This window comes from Arachis hypogaea, chromosome 13 (genome assembly GCF_003086295.3).
Source record: "Arachis hypogaea cultivar Tifrunner chromosome 13, arahy.Tifrunner.gnm2.J5K5, whole genome shotgun sequence".
NCBI classification, from domain to species: Eukaryota; Viridiplantae; Streptophyta; class Magnoliopsida; order Fabales; family Fabaceae; genus Arachis; species Arachis hypogaea.
In genome coordinates, this window is record NC_092048.1 from 52,141,142 (window position 1) to 52,159,120 (window position 17,979).

Consider the following 17,979-nt stretch of genomic DNA (forward strand, 5'->3'; position numbering starts at 1 on the left):
AAAACTAATTTGTTTCCTGCACACTAACAAAAATATCAAACAAACCATTGGAAGCAATTTAAACAATTAATAATATTTTAATAATATTTACTCATTATTTCAGTTTTCCAAATTCAACACATGTAATATATTTTGATCGTAAAATTAATACTTTTTCGGATATATAATAGATAAATAAAAAGAAAAAGACTAGTTTAAATAATCGGCGGGCGCCAACTTAATTGAAGGAAAAGCTAAGCTGGCTAGCTTAGTAAAGTGTTCCTTACTGTCTCACTCAGTCTCAACGGTCTAAACTCTATACTCTAGTCTAAATTCTAAACACAGTCACACATGCTCTGCACTATGACACACCTCAAACCCTAGCTCCTTCCGATCTACTCACCACAATTCTGCTTGCCACCGTCCGTGGTCGCCGTACTGCTTCTCTCCCTCGTCGCCGTTCTGCTCGCCGTTGTCACCGAAATTCTGGTAGGTGAGTCCTCTCTTTGCTGTGTTGTGTTGACTTGTTAATTTGCTTGATTAATTAGTTGATTTTCTGGTGCTGTGTTCGTTCAATTTTAACTGATTTCTCAGACCCTATTTCAAATTTCATGGAAACATTAGTCCTTGTTGGTGTTTGAACATTTCCCTTTTGATCTGTATATCATTGTGTCCCCTGGATTTGAGAAAATGTTCACTTTTGACTATACAGTTTTTGAATCACTCTGTAGATTTTTGCTGTGTCACACTATCATAGCAGTACCTTAATGTTTCAGCCTCATTTACTCGTAATTTTCTTCAATTCTAGCAATTTGAATGGAACAGAAACAGTAATCTACTACCAAAGGCCTCTACTCTTTTTGATATGTGTTTTGGAGCTCCAAGTAAATACAAACTCTTAAGTAAATAAATTCAGTTCCAGTTTCATATGATGTACAAAATCTGCACCATTTTTTTCTTTCCTGTTAATTTTTTTATCTTTTGATTCTAGAAAAGGGTGGAGAATTTTTAATATGCACAGGTATTCTCAAACATGTTACATACTTAATGATTCTCACTGACTCAAAAAGGAACTACAAATTCTGCTTTGTTTTGTAAGGTGATTTTTTTTTTTTTTTGGTTATTTTCACTTCCAGTACATATAGGAATGTTGTGGCTTATAGTTTCAACAATTTGATGCTTAATAGGCTCAAGATTGTTATGAGCTTTCAGCCGAGTATGAAGGGAAGCATAATAATTGAGAAGTTGGAGGAACTTGGGAATATGTTTTAGTGTTGGCCTTTGAATGACTTAAATGGTTACATAACGTATGTCAATTGAATGACTTACAGTTTATCTTTGATAAACTATTTAATTAAAGACCATGCCATCCAATTCCCTATAAAATAACGCATAAATTATATTGGCGGTCATCCTCATTTGAATTAATGATATACCAAAGTTATGCTCACTATAAATCTAATATACCAAAAGTATCCCCACCTTTGTTTTTTCCCTTCTGTTTCTAACACTTTCTCTTCCTCTTTCTGTGCGCTCAAATTGTTGAATCAATTCAGCATTTCTTTGACACTGAAATAACGAAGAAACAAATGAAGATGAAGACCAAAACACCATTGAAGCAGCTCAAGCTTGCTGTTCCTGCTCAAGAAACACCCATCACTTCATTCCTGTAATTATATTCTCTCTATCTTCTCTATTAACACTCACCCATGTCTTCTTAGCTTCACCACTTAAATTCGCATGTAAAGTTGCCGTCGTTAGCTTTATGTCACTCTTTATGCTTTGTTGTTGCTAGCTACCAAAATATACTAGTTTAGCACGTGGGTTAGTTTGACAACAATTCCAACATGCAGTATCTTAGATTACTTGTTTTTTTCATGTTTTAAGCTCGGGGAATTGTCTTTATATGAGAAGAAAACTTTCTTTATATCAGGACTGCAAGTGGCACATTCCATGATGGAGATCTGCTGTTAAATCAGAAAGGACTGCGTCTCATCTCTGAAGAGAAAGAATCAAGGGTAGCTCTTATTTCTTCCACATTCCCATTTGTTGTTTCTACTTTCTAATCTAATATATATATATATACTATTTTCAATTTTGCATAAATTTTGCCTAATGAGTTGAATTTCAAAGCCAGCTTCCATTGCTTTATTAGGATCTAGAAACTACATTGCTTATCTTCAATCAGTTATGGTGTTCAGTTTTGATTACTTGGTTGCAATTTTCTCTACTAGTTTCCTCACAATGTACATTGCACTATCGTTTGCAGCAATTATTGTTAGTTTCAATTTTGATGACTTTGATTCAATTTCATTTTCCTTGTAGCATCTAATCTTAGACTTGTAATTTTCCTGTTTGGACAGCCTTCTGATGGTAAGGAACTGGAATTCGATTTCTCCCTTGATGACCTTGAGACCATCAAAGTGATTGGAAAAGGTAGTGGTGGCGTAGTACAACTTGTTCAACATAAGTGGGTTGGAAGATTGTTTGCTCTGAAGGCGAGTACATGCTGCACTTAATAACCTTATTTGAATTGCGTCTGGTTTTTATTTGACACATTATTTTAAGGTCAACATAGTTTCCTTAAAGTTCCTTTCTAAAACAAATGGATTCATGACATGAAAATTTTGAAACAAGTGCAATGCTTATTTCAGAAGTTTGTTTCACATGTTCATCTTAATACGGCAGCTATCTAAAAGATCAGGTTTGAGATCATCAGCTAATTAGATTGGAGCCTTGACATGATGCAGACAGCAACCTTAGTATGAAACTGTGTCTTTTATGCTGCAATTCTTTTCAGAAGTACTTTCTAGATCAGCCTTTTCTGCTTCTTCCTAAAATTTGATCTATATTATTTGTTTGTTGTCTATGTTTTTAGCTATTTCAATAACACAGTTTAAAATTGTGATCTTGCGCTGCTGTAAGGGATTACATTTTAAAGTAAAGCATACTGAATTTAAAAATTGTTTTTCAAGTCTCAACCCTGTACATTTTGCTTCTGTCCTTCATTGCAGGTCATTCAGATGAACATACAAGAGGAGATTCGAAAACAGATTGTTCAGGAACTGAAAATAAACCAAGCTTCACAATGTCCACATGTTGTGGTTTGTTACCACTCATTCTACCATAACGGAGTTATATCGCTTGTCTTAGAATACATGGATCGCGGTTCTCTGGCAGATGTAGTCAGACAAGTTAAAACAATTCTGGAACCATATCTTGCCGTGGTTTGTAAGCAGGTATGGTAGACCATAATTCTTTCAGTCTTTCTTGTTGAAATTGCCACATTCTAGTCCTGTCAACAATTGAGGCTCATTTACTGTTCCCTGGTTAATTATTTATGAGCCATGTCCATATTACAGGTGTTACAAGGTCTTGTTTACTTGCATAATGAGAGACATGTGATACATAGGGACATCAAACCATCCAACCTATTAGTCAATCACAAAGGGGAGGTGAAGATTACTGATTTTGGCGTTAGTGCTATGTTGGCAAGCTCAATGGGCCAAAGAGATACATTTGTCGGAACTTACAACTACATGTCGGTATGTGCCTTTTTTTTTTTTTGGCTCTATGTTACCAGAATATACTTCGTATCTACAATCAAATTCATCATAATCAATAGACTGATTTGTTGGCTTCCTCTTTTAGCCAGAAAGAATTAGTGGGAGCACTTATGATTGTAGCAGTGATATCTGGAGTTTGGGCTTGGTAGTACTTGAGTGCGCCATAGGAAGGTTTCCTTACATACAATCCGAGGATCAGCAATGCTCCCCTAGTTTCTATGAGCTTCTGGAAGCAATTGTCGAAAGGCCTCCACCTTCGGCTCCGGCAGATCAATTCTCTCCAGAGTTCTGTTCATTTGTATCATCCTGGTAATTGTTATTTTGTTTCACTCTCTGTGTCCCTACCAGGAAAACTGAAATCAGTAACTATTTCAAGTGGTCATTTTGATCCATTTGTTAGTTTAATCCGGTATCACCAAAATTGTTGTAAATTCTGAACAAACTGTCTTGTTTCAATTCTAAGTTCAATTTGGCTTAATGCAGCATCCAAAAAGATCCACGGGATAGATTGACATCCTTGGAGCTTCTGGTTAGCAACCTAACGCTGTTTTCTTTTACTTATGAAATGTTATATCTTATTAAAATTCTTAAATGCTGATTCTACTAATCTTATTGTGTGTTTACAGGACCATCCTTTCATAAAAAAGTTTGAAGATAAAGATCTTGATCTTGGAATTTTAGTAGGTAGCTTGGAACCCCCTGTAAATTTTGCTAGATAAAGATCTTAAAATGCAATGTGTAAAATTTGTACTTGACCAATCATAACTCTTGAAACAGTTCATGAAAACTTCTCGTCCGTGATGCTACAATAGAAATATATATCCGTGTCAGTTTTGAGATTGTTAACTTCAATTATAATTTCATTAAACTTATTTGTGTAATAGATGTTTGCATTCAATAGCTTCACCATTTTGGTAGTTTATTCTTTCATCATTAAAATTCCTACATCCTTGAACCAACTTGAGATACTAAAATAAATATATTGTGTTTTGACGTTGAGACTTGAGAAGTTATATTTGTATTACGATTTACGAGTGTTTCATCTTCAAGGTGGATTCTGTGGTGCCTTCTAAAGAACAGTAGCACCGCAAAATTAACGTCATCTAATAAAGGCTAATTGTGCCTTCAAATTTCTAAAGAGTAGTGGTACCATATAGCTAATATGATATAATAGCTAAGATCTCATAATGTTCTCTCCTCTTGCAGCACATACCAAGAAATTCACATAAAACTTGACAATGTGTATTTATATCAATGGGATAATCTGATATAATTAACTTTAGTTGCAGAATTAGGAAGGCAAATGAGTAACTACAATATTTACAATCTTTGGTATCTCATCAGTTTATTATCTGTGTTGAGCCTAGTCCTTAGGCCTTTTGATGATCTCTTGTAACAATTTATCCCAATGTTACTATTTTAGTAAATACTAAATTGGGTCTTTATCCATTTTTTAAAGCGTTATACCAAGAAAACATAGGAGCGGATTGGCTTACCAAAAAGAGTATGAAATCTCTTTTTGGATGTTATTTTCTTAATCAACCACCTTATAATCTTAGACTTATCCTAGAAGATAATGGCAGGGGAGCAACCTTTCCTAGACTTATCTCTGGTTTGTAATTTTTTTGGGCTTAGGCTTCGTTTTAATACTAAAATAAATTATTAAGTGCCTCTGTAACTATTTATTTTGTGAGACATTTGTCATTTTTCATTTAATAAGTAAAAAGTATAGACTATTAAAATTTAAATCAATCAAAGTAAAATTTTACAAAAGAAAATAACCGGCATATTTTAAAAGTGAATAGTTAGAGGTCTTTTAGGAAAAATTCCCAAATAAAGTGGAGTAAAAATACTTTTGGATGAAGTACTATAAATTTATAACCAAACAATGAGACCAAGATATGTGGTTCAATTTTATTGTTGGTCAAGCTAAGTTTTTTTTTTTTTTTGTTGAACCAAAAACTAGTTAAATAAAAAATGATTAAACCAATTGAATAAAATTATCCCACTTGTCATGCGCTCATGTTTGGTCATAATACTTTATCCAAAATCTTTTTTTTTTGTTTTATTATAAGATCCACTATTGCTTAGTTTTATTTTGCTAGGAGTTTCAAGATTAGAAAATAGACAGGCTAAAACAAGATTTAAGTTCTAATTCTAGATGTGGATTTAAATTCATAAACTTGAATCATATTTGTATTTTTAACTTTCTCAATCTGATTCTGTCCGACCTAATTCACATAAAATAATTATTTTCACTTAAATATAATATTTAATCCTTTTAAATTTTATAATAACAAATATTATTTATGTTTTATTAAAATAATTAGCTTGATAATATTAAATACCAAGATTTTGAAAATCGGTTCGGACCGGTTGGTCAAACTGGTTGAACCGTGAACCGTGAAGAAATACGGTTCGAACAAAGTAAAATAAGAGATTTCAAAAATCGGAATTGAACCGGTGAACTGACCAGAAATTGGTCGGTCGAATCGAACCGTGATCCGGCCGGTTTTTGAATACATAGTCAAACGTTGCCGTTTCAATCTCTCTCGGTAACTCCATAGTCCATCCTCCTTCCTGATGCCTAGATCCAGCCTCTAGTAGCCAGTTAGCCCTAACTCCATCCTCCCAAGCTCACCTCCGTCCCTCACTTTAGCCACCGCCGTTGCGACAGGTCTCGCTCCCTTCCCCTCCATTACGCAGTAGCTATTGCAAGCTTCCTCGCCTTCCATCGCGCAGCCACCGTGGGAACGTCGAAGCCTCCGTCGCGCAGCCACGCCGCTGCCGTCCCTAGCTCTGTCCGGTTTTTGAATTTTGCCAAAAACGCAAGCATTTTGACTTGGCCCCAAAAGGGAACCCTAGGACTCTTTCACCCAGACACCCACACTGCACAGACCCATTCTCGAGCCTCCCCTCCAGCCCTCCACTCTCACCTCTTGCTCTCACCACGTCCAGTCTCCACCGCGAGCTTCTGCCGCAATCTCCATCCAGCCACTGCCGCCGTCGCAAGTTCCTTTCAACCAGCTTTCTGTTCGCGCAGCCAGCTTTCCTTTCAGCCGTCGAAATCGCAGCCACCGTCAGTGCCAGTTGCCGTCGCGCAGTCTTTCCATCAGCTCCAGCTCTGTTCGAACCTTCGACCCCAACCACTGTCCTTGTCGCCGCCAGCTCTGCATTCTTCCCTGTCTTTCACTAACCCTAGGTATAAATCTAGTTTGTTGTAATAAGAATTGTTGAAGTATGATTAATTGTTGGTTCTACCTTCTAAACCTTGCTGTTATTACTTGAAGTATGATTAATTGTTGGTTCTACATTTATCATTTCATTCAGCAACACCATTCATATACAGATAGGGTCAACACCCATTTGAAGCATTATTAAATGATTAATTGTTGAAGCTGATTGCTTTAAGCATGATTAATTATTGAAGCTGATTGCTTGAAGGCTGAAGCATGATTAATTGTTGAAAAACTGTTTGCTTGAACCATGATTAAATGATTAATTGTTGAAGCATGATTAATTGTTTGAATGTTGTTTGTTGATATTATTGGGTAGTGGGTTGCTGTGATATTGTAATTGGATTGTATTGTTATTGCTCTGTTGAGTCTGTTCTGAATCTGATTAGTGATTTTCTGATTGTGAAGTCAATCAAAGAAATTGATTTTGTGTTGTTGTCGAAATTATTGCTAAAAATAGATTTGTTACTCTACTGCTGCTATTTTTTAATTTATGAGTATGCTGTTTTTGTATTTTTGTGGATAGATTTATTGATTTCAGAGTATAGGTGATTATTTGTTGCTGTGTTTTAATTTAAAACCAAATTGATGCTTTCAAAAAATTAACGAACAACAGATGTCCCATGTTATTGATTTAGAGCAAGTAAATCATGAAGATGATGCTGTTGTTAGAGGTCTTGGGAGTGATGATGATAATGGTAGTGTATTTCTCTGATGCAGAAGACGATGGTTCAAGCCACTCTCATTTCTAATGTTTTTTACTTCACTTATTAACTGCAAAATTTGATTTTTGATGCTTTTTAATGCTGAATTAGATTGATTCTGTGAATATTTAGACACTCTTTTGTTTATGATTCATGGAATTGAAAATTGGATTGTTTGGTACTCCTCTATATGTATATTTGTTCTATGTCTTGGTGCTGAGTCTCACAAATATTCTCAATTACTTACAGTTATGGTTTCCTTCTTGAATGGGATTTTATTTTTCCAAAAGAAATCATAGAGGATTAGGGTTGTGGATTTTTTTTATTGAGTGATGAGTGTAAAATTGAAGATGATGATAACAAAAGTGCTTGAAAACATATATTTTAAGAGTGTTTTAAAAAAAACTTTTGAGTTTGTAAATTGATAAGATCATGTAGTTTTGGTGTATTTATTTATATTTTATTTATTATTTTATTATAAAACGATTTTTTTGGTTCAACCATGATTAAACCGGTTGAACCTTACTAAATACTTGTATAAAAGAAATGAATTGGACAATTAAGATTGACCTGACAAATCGAACTCGATGTTATCGACTATGTATTAAGTTGTCAATCTCCTCTGATCGGGTTAAATATTCATAGGTACGGATAGAACTATCTTAAGAAGTAAAAAATTTTGTAATAGATAAATAACTAAAATGCACCCGAATAATTTTATCATTGGTAAAAATGCACTCAAATTTTGGTATCGAAAAATGTCCTCAAATAATTTTAAATACAACAAAAATGCTCAATATTAAATATATATTCTCAAAAGAATACTTTAGAAATTGAATTTTGATATCGTTTTTTTGTAAATATAATTAGAAAAATGAGATATTTTTATTCTTAAAATTTGATGGTTTTTCAATAAGTATATATTTTTTGGGGTAATTGACTCTATTAAACCAAAGAAGGAAAACAGGTAACGCAATTCACCCAAAGCAGAAATCCACACGTGAATCACCCAGGCAGCATTTCTATACAAATCGAAACAGCATTGTGAGATTTAGGTTCCTATGTAAATCGAAACACCCTTGGTTGATTTATTCATTATCAACGTAAATCTAATAGGGGTCTTTCGATTTATGTGGAGATGCACAACGTTGAATGTAAATCTGTAGCAGCCGTTTCGATTTATATATATAGCACCTACCCTAGTAAATCTCATGGAGCCAATTCGATTTACGTGTAAGTGGGGCACCTAGTAAATCTATGCCCACTAATTAGATTTATGCATGTTTTGCACCCACTGTAATTCGAAACACAGCCTATAGATTTACTAGCAGCTTCAGTATAAATATAGTTCGAAAAGGTCACTTTCGAACCATATGCCCCACAACCCTTCCCCACCGAATCCCTTCCAAAAAAAAAAGTAATAGTGATGGGAGATAATCCGGACCGACTTTATCGCCTAGACGGAGTTGCCCACATTACTGGTGTCGTCAATGAAGAGGTTAGTATGTGCTAGTTTTTTTTTTTAATTATTGTTTAATGGTTCACGTTTATTATTTCAAAGGCAGTATTATAGAAATAGTAGTTGGTACGAATAGGGTTGAAAAATGTTAGTAGTGAAGATTATGAAAGAACGGGATTTGTTAATTTTAACAAATCGCCTTAAACTAGAGAAAATGGGTAGATTAGTGGCTTAATAATATAAAGAGGTGTAGCCGAGAAAGTTAAAATTTAAAATAGTACTCAAATAAGAAGGACCAATCTGAGTGATGTAGACTATGAAGAAGTTGACCTCCTTTTTTTAAAGAGAATAGTATTAAAGTAGACTTTGAAGTAGATGTGGGCTGACATTTAGATATTATTAAGATTAGTGATTGAATATCGAAAGCGTGAGTTGGGCTGGCTGGTTAAATTTGTTTTTTATAAGTATACGAATTATCTTTATTATGCCCAATATGATGACATGGTGAAATAATTTTGGGTGCGTCCCAGTTGCGTGATTTGACTCCGTTCATGTCATTATTAGGATTAATTTATTGTTATGTAGATATTTTTTCATATGGTGCTGACGGAGAAATTGTTATGTTGTTTATGTAGCCTCATCGATGTATCGGTAGCATGAGGCGACAGCAGGGTATGCGATTGGATGACAGGATCGTTCCGTACTTGTAGATGACTGGTTTATACCATCTTGCGAGGCTGAACGAGACCTGGTTTAGATTGGATGAGCCGTTGATCAGTGCATTCGTGGAGAGGTGGCGTCTGGAGACGCACACATTTCATATGCCATTCGGAGAGTGCACGATTACACTGCAAGACGTGGTATACCAGTTAGGGTTGTCGATAGATGGACAGTACGTTAGTGGGTGCTTGACAGAGTTCGAGCGGTACATCCAGGGCGGTCGCCTAGCTTGGGTTTGGTTCCAGGAGCTTTTAGGTGTATTGCCTCCTGCGGACTGCATCGACAAGTTTACAGTGAGATGCAGTTGGATGCAAGAGACCTTCGGTCAGATACCTGATGGGGCCGACGATGCCACTATCCAGAGGTATGCTAGAGCCTATATCATAATGCTTTTGGGGACTCAGCTATTTGGGGACAAGTTTGGGACTCGCCTACACATCAGATGGCTCCCGTATGTAGCCAGGCTTGAGGACATGGGGGGATACAACTGGGGATCAGCTACTTTGTCATGGTTATATAGGTGCATGTGCCGCGTGGCGAACAGAAACGTTGTCAAGTTAGCCGGTCCATTGCAGCTGCTTCAGTCATGGATCTTCTGGCGGTTCCCTGGCTTCAGACCAGCTGGATATGATACCGTCCGCTGGCCATTGGCGTCGAGGTGATGTTATTTTAATGTTCTATGTTCATGTTTTAAATTTGGCGGTAATTTTCTGTTAATACCGTCACATGTGATTTCAGGTGGTCCGGTTACAACCTGACCTCGAGCGAGAGAGGACCTCGGGTTGCTCATTGGAGGCTTAGGATAGATCTCCTTCAGGCTGATAATGTGAGTATTTTTCTAAAGCTAAGTAGTTAACATGTAATGTCAGCTTCTTAACAATGTACTGTTAACTAATAGCTGCTACGTATATTACTTTGCACAGTTTACTTGGATGCCGTATAACACTCCAGAAGTAGTCCAGGTTGTTCACCCGGAGATACTTGAGCCTCGTCATATGGTGCTGTGGAGGAGTGTGACATCGCTGATTTATTTTGCTGTCATAGAGTGGCACCAGGTAGATCGGGTGCTACCTCAGTTTGGTGGAGTTCAGCCTCTCCCACGGTCAACACTGAACATTGACTTCTTGATGGCGAAGGATGGTAGAGGCGGTGACCGTTGGTTCCCGTATACTTGCAGTTCTGGCACTTCCATTGGGACAGCCACGCAGATCATGTCCTTCGGTTTGATGTTGTTCCGAATCCAAGCCCGTCACATGACTTTCTTGATTGGTGGGCCCAGCATGGTCAGAGATTCTTGTCACCGGAGCTACTACTTGGTGATCCCAGGGCAGTTCCTATACCTGGCGAGGCACTTCAGCGAGGCCCAGGACGAGTTCCGGACATGGATAGGGTGGATGATGTTCCAGATAGACGTAGAGTAGAGCGGAGAGCTCGTGTTGGTACACGTCGGAGTGGCCGTGAGTGGCAGTGGCTCGACCAGGCTATGGAGGCGGGCGAGGGGAGGGGACGTGTACGTGCACAACGTGGTAGGGGTGGTCGACGTAGGCCTGCAGGAGGGAGAGGTGGACAAGACGACGACGACGGTGGTGATCATGGAGGAGGGGATGGCAGGGGAGATCATATGAGTACCGATGGAGGAGATGCGGGTGGCATACCCGGTGGAGTTGGTGGACAGGAGCACGGCACTAGAGGTAGCGGCTCTCTTGGTGGGGACTGGTATGGTTCAGGTGTGGGAGAGGATGCCGGCGAGGGTCCTAGCGGTGGCGCCAGAGGGGCATTCAGCGATTACTTTGTTGGTGTCCCCAGTGATGACCAGACACTCCATGAGAGCCAGACATGGGTTAGCCCTAGTCGTTTGTTGTCGGACATGCTCACTAGTGATGGGCTTGATGTGGAGTTCAGATCCTCACATTTTCTGGAGGAGATTAGTGTTATCATGCAGGAGGACGAGGCAGCACGTCAGAGACAGTCTGCCATCGGACCCCAGTCACACCTCGTCGTTGATCTGAATGCTCTTCCATCTGGCATGCCGCACAAGCCTTTTGCCTTGGGTGGTACTCCTCCTTCAGCTCACCTAGTAGGCCCGCAAGTTGTGACTGGGCCTTCTGGGCCACCTCCACAGACTGTGGGTGAGTTCTCCAGACCACCCACACTGGTTGTACAGGAGGAGGAGGCAGTTGGCGACGGTGCGGATGAGGATAAGCTGCCAGTCGCCGATAGACCTCGTAGAGTACGACGGGCATGATGCTGCTTCACAGAGTCGCATTTATTTGGATGAGTTATTGTTACATGTATGTGCTGCATGAGAGCATGATTTCCTAGAGGTAGCGTTGCACCTGTTACTTATGTTTTACTAGCGATTAGGGTATGAGTAGATGCTGGTGGTTTACGGGAACCATTTGAGTTATGTATAACCTATGGCGTACTTATGTATTACCTCTTTCTGTACTGTTTCCTTTGTTTAACTTGTGATATGTTTATGCTTAACCGAAGTATCCGTTGTTCAAGCAAAACAAATCGAGCGTTCAAAAAGGATAAAAAGTAACTTAAGCAAAACATATGGAATTTAATAGAATAGTTTCCAACATAGATACTATATATAATGATGACGACATTACCCAATTACAATGGAAATACATAAAAGGAAACAACTAAGTGTTGGTGGTACGTAAATTCAATAACACCTAACATGCTAACACATAACCTAGATGCTGACATACTCTTATGCTAAACAACTACGTAAGGCCTAGGCTGAGTCTCTTGGTGCCGATCCCTGATGAGCGGATAATTTATACGCTTTTTGGCATTATTTTTAGTATGTTTTTAGTATATAATTATTAGTTTTTAAATAAAAATTACATTTCTGGACTTTACTATGAGTTTGTGTGTTTTTCTGTGATTTCAAGTATTTTCTGGCTGAAATTGAGGGACCTGAGCAAAAATCTGATTCAGAGGCTGAAAAAGGACTGCAGATGTTGTTGGATTCTGACCTCCCTACACTCGAAATAGCTTTTCTGGAGCTGCAGTATCCCAATTGGCGCGCTCTCAATTGCGTTAGAAATTAGACATTCTGGGCTTTCCATAAATATATAATAATCCATACTTTGCCCGAGATTTGATGGCCCAAACTGGTGTTCAAAGTCAGCCCAAGGAATTCTGGCATAAAACGCCCAAACTGGCACCATAATTGGAGTTAAATGCCCAAACTGGCACCAAAGCTGGCGTTTAACACCAGGAACAACCCAAGCACGAAAAAGCTTCAATGCTCAGCCCAAGCACACACCAAGTGGACCCCGGAAGTGGATTTCTGCGTCATTTACTTATTTCTGTAAACCCTAGGCTACTAGTTCATTATAAATAGGACCTTTCACTATTGTATTTTTATCTTTATATCATTTTTGAGACTATCTTTGGATCACTTTTGATCTCTTGATCACTGGTGCACGAAATTGTGATCCTTAACAATGGCGCCAAAAACTTGGTGCTCGGAACGTAATTCACACACTTTGTCACAACTTCGCACAACTAACCAGCAAGTGCACTGGGTCATTCAAGTAATAAACCTTACATGAGTAAGGGTTGATCCCACAGAGATTGTTGGTATGAAGCAAGCTATGGTCATCTTGTAAATCTCAGTCAGGCAGATTCAAATGGTTATGGGATTTTGATGATTAAAATATAATTAAAATATATAATAGGATAGAGATACTTATGTAATTCATTGGTAGGAGTTTCAGATAAGCGTATGGAGATGCTTTGTTCCTTCTGAATCTCTGCTTTCCTATTGCCTTCATCCAATCCTTCATACTCCTTTCCATGGCAAGCTGTATGTTGGGCATCACCGTTGTCAATGGCTACTTCCCTTCCTCTCAGTGAAAATGGTCCAAAATGCGCTGTCAGCGCACAGCTAATCATCTGTCGATTCTCGATCATGTTGGACTAGGATCCAGTGATCCTTTTGCGTCTGTCACACGTCCAACACTCGCAAGTTTGAAGCTCGTCACAGTCATCCCATCCCAGATCCTACTTGGAATACCACAGACAAGGTTTAAACTTTTCGGATCTCAAGATTGACCGCCAATTGATCCTAGCTTATACCACGAAGACTCTGGTCTGGAGGCTAAGAGATATACACTCGATCGAAGGTAGAATGGGGGTGGTTGTCAGGCACGCGTTCATAGGTTGAGAATAGTGATGAGTCTCACGGATCATCACATTTATCATGTTAAAGTGCAAGTGAATATCTTAGAACATGAATAAGCTTGAATTGAATAGAAAAACAGTAGTACTTTACATTAATTCATGAGGAACAGCAGAGCTCCACACCTTAATCTATGGGGTGTAGAAACTCTACCGTTGAAAATACATAAGTGAAAAAGGTCTAGGCATGGCCGAATGGCCAGCTTCCCTAAACATGATCAATATGATCTAAAGACGATCAAAAACTATAAAAAAATGATCAAAGATGTGAAATAAATCACTAAAAGTAGTTTTTATACTAGACTAGTAACTAGGGTTACAGAAAATAAGTAAATGATGCAGAAATCTACTTCCGGGCCCACTTGGTATGTGCTTGGGCTGAGCATTGAGCTTTCATGTGTAAAGACTCTTTTTGGAGTTAAACGCCAGTTTGTAGCCTGTTTCTGGCGTTTAACTCTGGTTTGCAACTTGTTTCTGGCGTTTAACTCCAGAATAGGGCAGGGAGTTGGCGTTTGAACGCCAGTTTGCATCATCAAAACTCATTCAAAGTATGGACTATTAAATATTGCTGGAAAGCCCTGGATGTCTACTTTCCAACACAATTAAGAGCGCACCAATTGGGTTTCTGTAGCTCCAGAAAATCCATTTCGAGTGCAGGGAGGTCAGAATCCAACAGTATCTGCAGTCATTCTTCAGCATCTGAATCAGATTTTTGCTCAAGTCTCTCAATTTCAGCCAGAAAATACCTGAAATCACAGAAAAATACACAAACTCATAGTAAAGTCGAAAAATGTGATTTTTATTTAAAAACTAATAAAAATATACTAAAAACTAACTAAATCATACTAAAAACATACTAAAAACAATGTCAAAAAGCGTATAAATTATCCGCTCATCACAACACCAAACTTAAATTGTTGCTTGTCCCCAAGCAACTGAAAATCAATTAGGATAAAAAGAAGAGAATATACTATAAATTCCAAACTATCAATGAAACTTAGCTCCAATCAGATGAGCGGGACTAGTAGCTTTTTGCCTCTGAATAGTTTTGGCATCTCACTTTATCCTTTGAAGTTCAGAATGATTGGCATCTATAGGAACTTAGAATTTAGATAGTGTTATTGATTCTGCTAGTTCAGTATGTTGATTCTTGAACACAGCTACTTTATGAATCTTGGCCGTGGCCCTAAGCACTCTGTTTTCCAGTATTACCACCGGATACATACATGCCACAGACACATAACTGGGTGAACCTTTTCAGATTATGACTCAGCTTTACTAGAGTCCCCAATTAGAGGTGTCCAGGGTTCTTAAGCACACTCTTTTTGCTTTGGATCTCGACTTCAACCGCTCATTCTCAAGCTTTTCACTTGACACCTTCACGCCACAAGCACATGGTTAGGGACAGCTTGGTTTAGCCGCTTAGGCCAGGATTTTATTCCTTTGGGCCCTCCTATCCACTGATGCTCAAAGCCTTGGATCCTTTTTACCCTTGTCTTTTGGTTTAAAGAGCTCTTGGCTTTTTCTGCTTGCTTTTTCTTTCTTTTTTTTCTTTTTTTTGCAAGCTTTTGTATTCACTACTTTTTCTTGCTTCAAGAATCAATTTTATGATTTTTCAGATTATCAATAACATTTCTCCTTTTTCATCATTCTTTCAAGAGCCAACATATTTAACATTCATAAACAACAAATTCAGAAATATGCACTGTTCAAACATTCATTCAGAAAAATAAAAAGTATTGCCACCACATCAAAATAATTAAGCTAATTTCAAAGATGAATTTGAAATCCATGTACTTCTTGTTCTTTTGTTTTTAGAACATTTTTCTTTTAAGAAAGGTGATGGATTCATAGGACATTCATAGCCTTAAGACACAGTTACTAGACACTAATGATCATGTAATAAGACACAAACATAAACATAAAGCATAGAGAACGAAAATAGAAAAATAAATAGACAAGAAGATTAAGGAACGGGTCCACCTTAGTGGGGGTGACGCCTTCTTCCTCTTGAAGAACCAATGGTGTTCTTGAGCTCCTCTATGTCTCTTCCTTGCCTTTGTTGCTCCTCCCTCATAGCTCTTTGATCTTCTCTAATTTCATGGAGAATGATGGAGAGCTCTTGGTGCTCCATCCTCAGTTGTCCCATGTTGGAACTTAGTTCTCCTAGGGAGGTGTTAATTTGCTCCCAATAGTTCTGTGGAGGAAAGTGTATCCCTTGAGGCATCTCAGGGATTTCATGATGAGGAATTTTCTCATGCTCTTGGTGAGGTCCATGAGTGGGCTCTCTGTTTGCTCCATCCTTTTCTTAGTGATAGAATTATCCTCATCAATGAAGATATCTCCCTCTATGTCAATTCCAGCCGAATTACAGAGGTGGAAAATGAGGTGAAGAAAGGCTAACCTTGCCAAAGTGGATGACTTGTCAGCACCTTGTAGAGTTCTTAAGGTATAATCTCATGAACTTCCACTTCCTCCCCAATCATGATACTATGGATCATGATGGCCTGGTTTATAGTAACTTCAGACCGGTTGCTAGTGGGAATGATTGAGCGTTGGATGAACTCCAACCATCCTCTAGCTACAGGCTTAAGGTTCGGTCTTCTCAATTGAACTGGCTTGCCTGTTGAGTCAACTTTCCATTGAGCTCCTTCCACACATATGTCCACGAGGACTTGGTCCAACCTTTGATCAAAGTTGACCCTTCTAGTGTAGGGGCGTGCGTTTTCTTGCATTATTGGCAAGTTGAACGCCAACCTTACATTTTCCGGACTGAAATCTAAGTATTTCTTCCGAACCATTCTAAGCCAATTCTTTGGGTTTGGGTTCATACTTTGATCATGGTTCCTAGTGATCCATGCGTTTACATAGAACTCTTGAACCATTAATATTCCGACTTGTTGAATATGATTAGAGAGAACTTCCCATCCTCTTCTTCTAATCTCTTGTCGGATCTCCGGATACTCGCTCTTTTTGAGCTTAAAAGGGACCTCAGGGATCACCTTTTTCTTGGCCACAACTTCATAGAAGTGGTCTTGATAGACCTTTGAGATGAATCTCTCCATCTCCCATGATTCAGAGGTGGAAGCAATTGCCTTTCCTTTCCTCTTTCTTGAGGTTTCTCTGGCCTTAGGTGCCATTAATGGTTATGAAAAAAAAAAAGCAATGCTTTTACCACACCAAACTTAAAAGGTTTGCTCGTCCTCGAGCAAAAGAAGAAAGAAAGTAGTATAAGAAGAAGAAAATGGAGGAGATGGAGGGAGAAGGTGTATTCGGCCAAGGGGGAGAAGTAGTGGTTGTAATGTGTGAAAATAGAATAGTGTTGAGGGGTTTAGGTAGGGGTGGGGGGAAGGGTAGGTTTCGGCCATTAGGGTTGGGTTTGGGAGGGAAAAGAATTTTGAATTTGGAGGTAGGTGGGGGTTTTAGGGAATAATGTTATGAAAAGGTGTGAAGAGGAGAGAAGAAGAGGTAGGGTAGGTGGAGATCCTGTGGGGTCCACAGATCCAGAGGGGTCAAGGACTTAGCATCCCTACTCCATTTAGGCGTGCACAACGCCCTTAGGATGCATGTCTGGCGTTAAACGCCAGCTTGCTGCTTGTTTCTGGTGTTTAACGCCAGCTTTTCTCCCATTCTTGGCGTTAAACGCCAATTCCATGTTCTGTTCTGGTGTTAAATGCCATTCTAGTGCTTGTTTCTGGCGTTTAACGCCATCTTGATGCTTCTTTCTGGCGTTAAACGCCAGTAAGCTCTTCCTCTAGGGTGAGCTATTTTTAATGCTGTTTTTCATTCTGTTTTGGATTTTTCAGTTATTCTTGTGACTTCACATGATCATCAACCTAAAGAAAATATAAAATAGCAAATGGAAAATAAATAGATATAATTAAATAACATTGGGTTACCTTCCAATAAGCACTTTTTTAATGTCAATAGCTTGACAGTGAGCTCTTATGGAGCCTCACAGATAATCAGAGCAATGTTGGGGCCTTTCAACACCAAACTTAGAGTTTGGTTGTGGCCTCCCAACACCAAACTTAGAGTTTGAATGTGGGGGTTTTGTTTGACTCTGTTCTGAGAGAAGCTTCTCATGCTTCCTCTCCATGGTTACAGAAGGAGAA

General features: G+C 38.5%; 1 protein-coding gene across 3 annotated transcripts; it reads left to right on the top strand.

Moving 5' to 3' along the window:
* Positions 1-223: 223 nt before the first annotated feature.
* On the top strand, positions 224-4,397 carry LOC112738363 (mitogen-activated protein kinase kinase 6). Of its 3 annotated transcripts, XM_072211967.1 has the most exons (10): positions 280-468; positions 971-1,078; positions 1,536-1,648; positions 1,913-1,997; positions 2,343-2,477; positions 2,994-3,218; positions 3,342-3,524; positions 3,631-3,854; positions 4,029-4,074; positions 4,172-4,397. In XM_072211967.1, exons 3-10 carry the CDS (start codon positions 1,569-1,571, stop codon positions 4,262-4,264), a joined length of 1,071 nt encoding a protein of 356 aa, XP_072068068.1. In that variant the 5' UTR covers positions 280-468; positions 971-1,078; positions 1,536-1,568; the 3' UTR covers positions 4,265-4,397. The 3 variants fall into 3 exon arrangements, with proteins under 3 accessions (XP_025644572.1, XP_025644573.1, XP_072068068.1); XM_025788787.3 differs by lacking the exon at positions 971-1,078 and having other exon boundaries at positions 224-472; XM_025788788.3 differs by lacking the exon at positions 971-1,078 and having other exon boundaries at positions 224-468.
* The last annotated feature ends 13,582 nt before the right edge of the window (positions 4,398-17,979 follow it).

Bases quoted from the DNA above. Each gene is read 5' to 3' on its own strand.
- LOC112738363 (XM_025788787.3), top strand. From the start codon at position 1,569: ATGAAGATGAAGACCAAAACACCATTGAAGCAGCTCAAGCTTGCTGTT. The intron at 3,525-3,630 runs GTATGTGCCTTT...TTCCTCTTTTAG, and splicing joins GAACTTACAACTACATGTCG to CCAGAAAGAATTAGTGGGAG. The intron at 4,075-4,171 runs GTTAGCAACCTA...GTGTGTTTACAG, and splicing joins TGACATCCTTGGAGCTTCTG to GACCATCCTTTCATAAAAAA.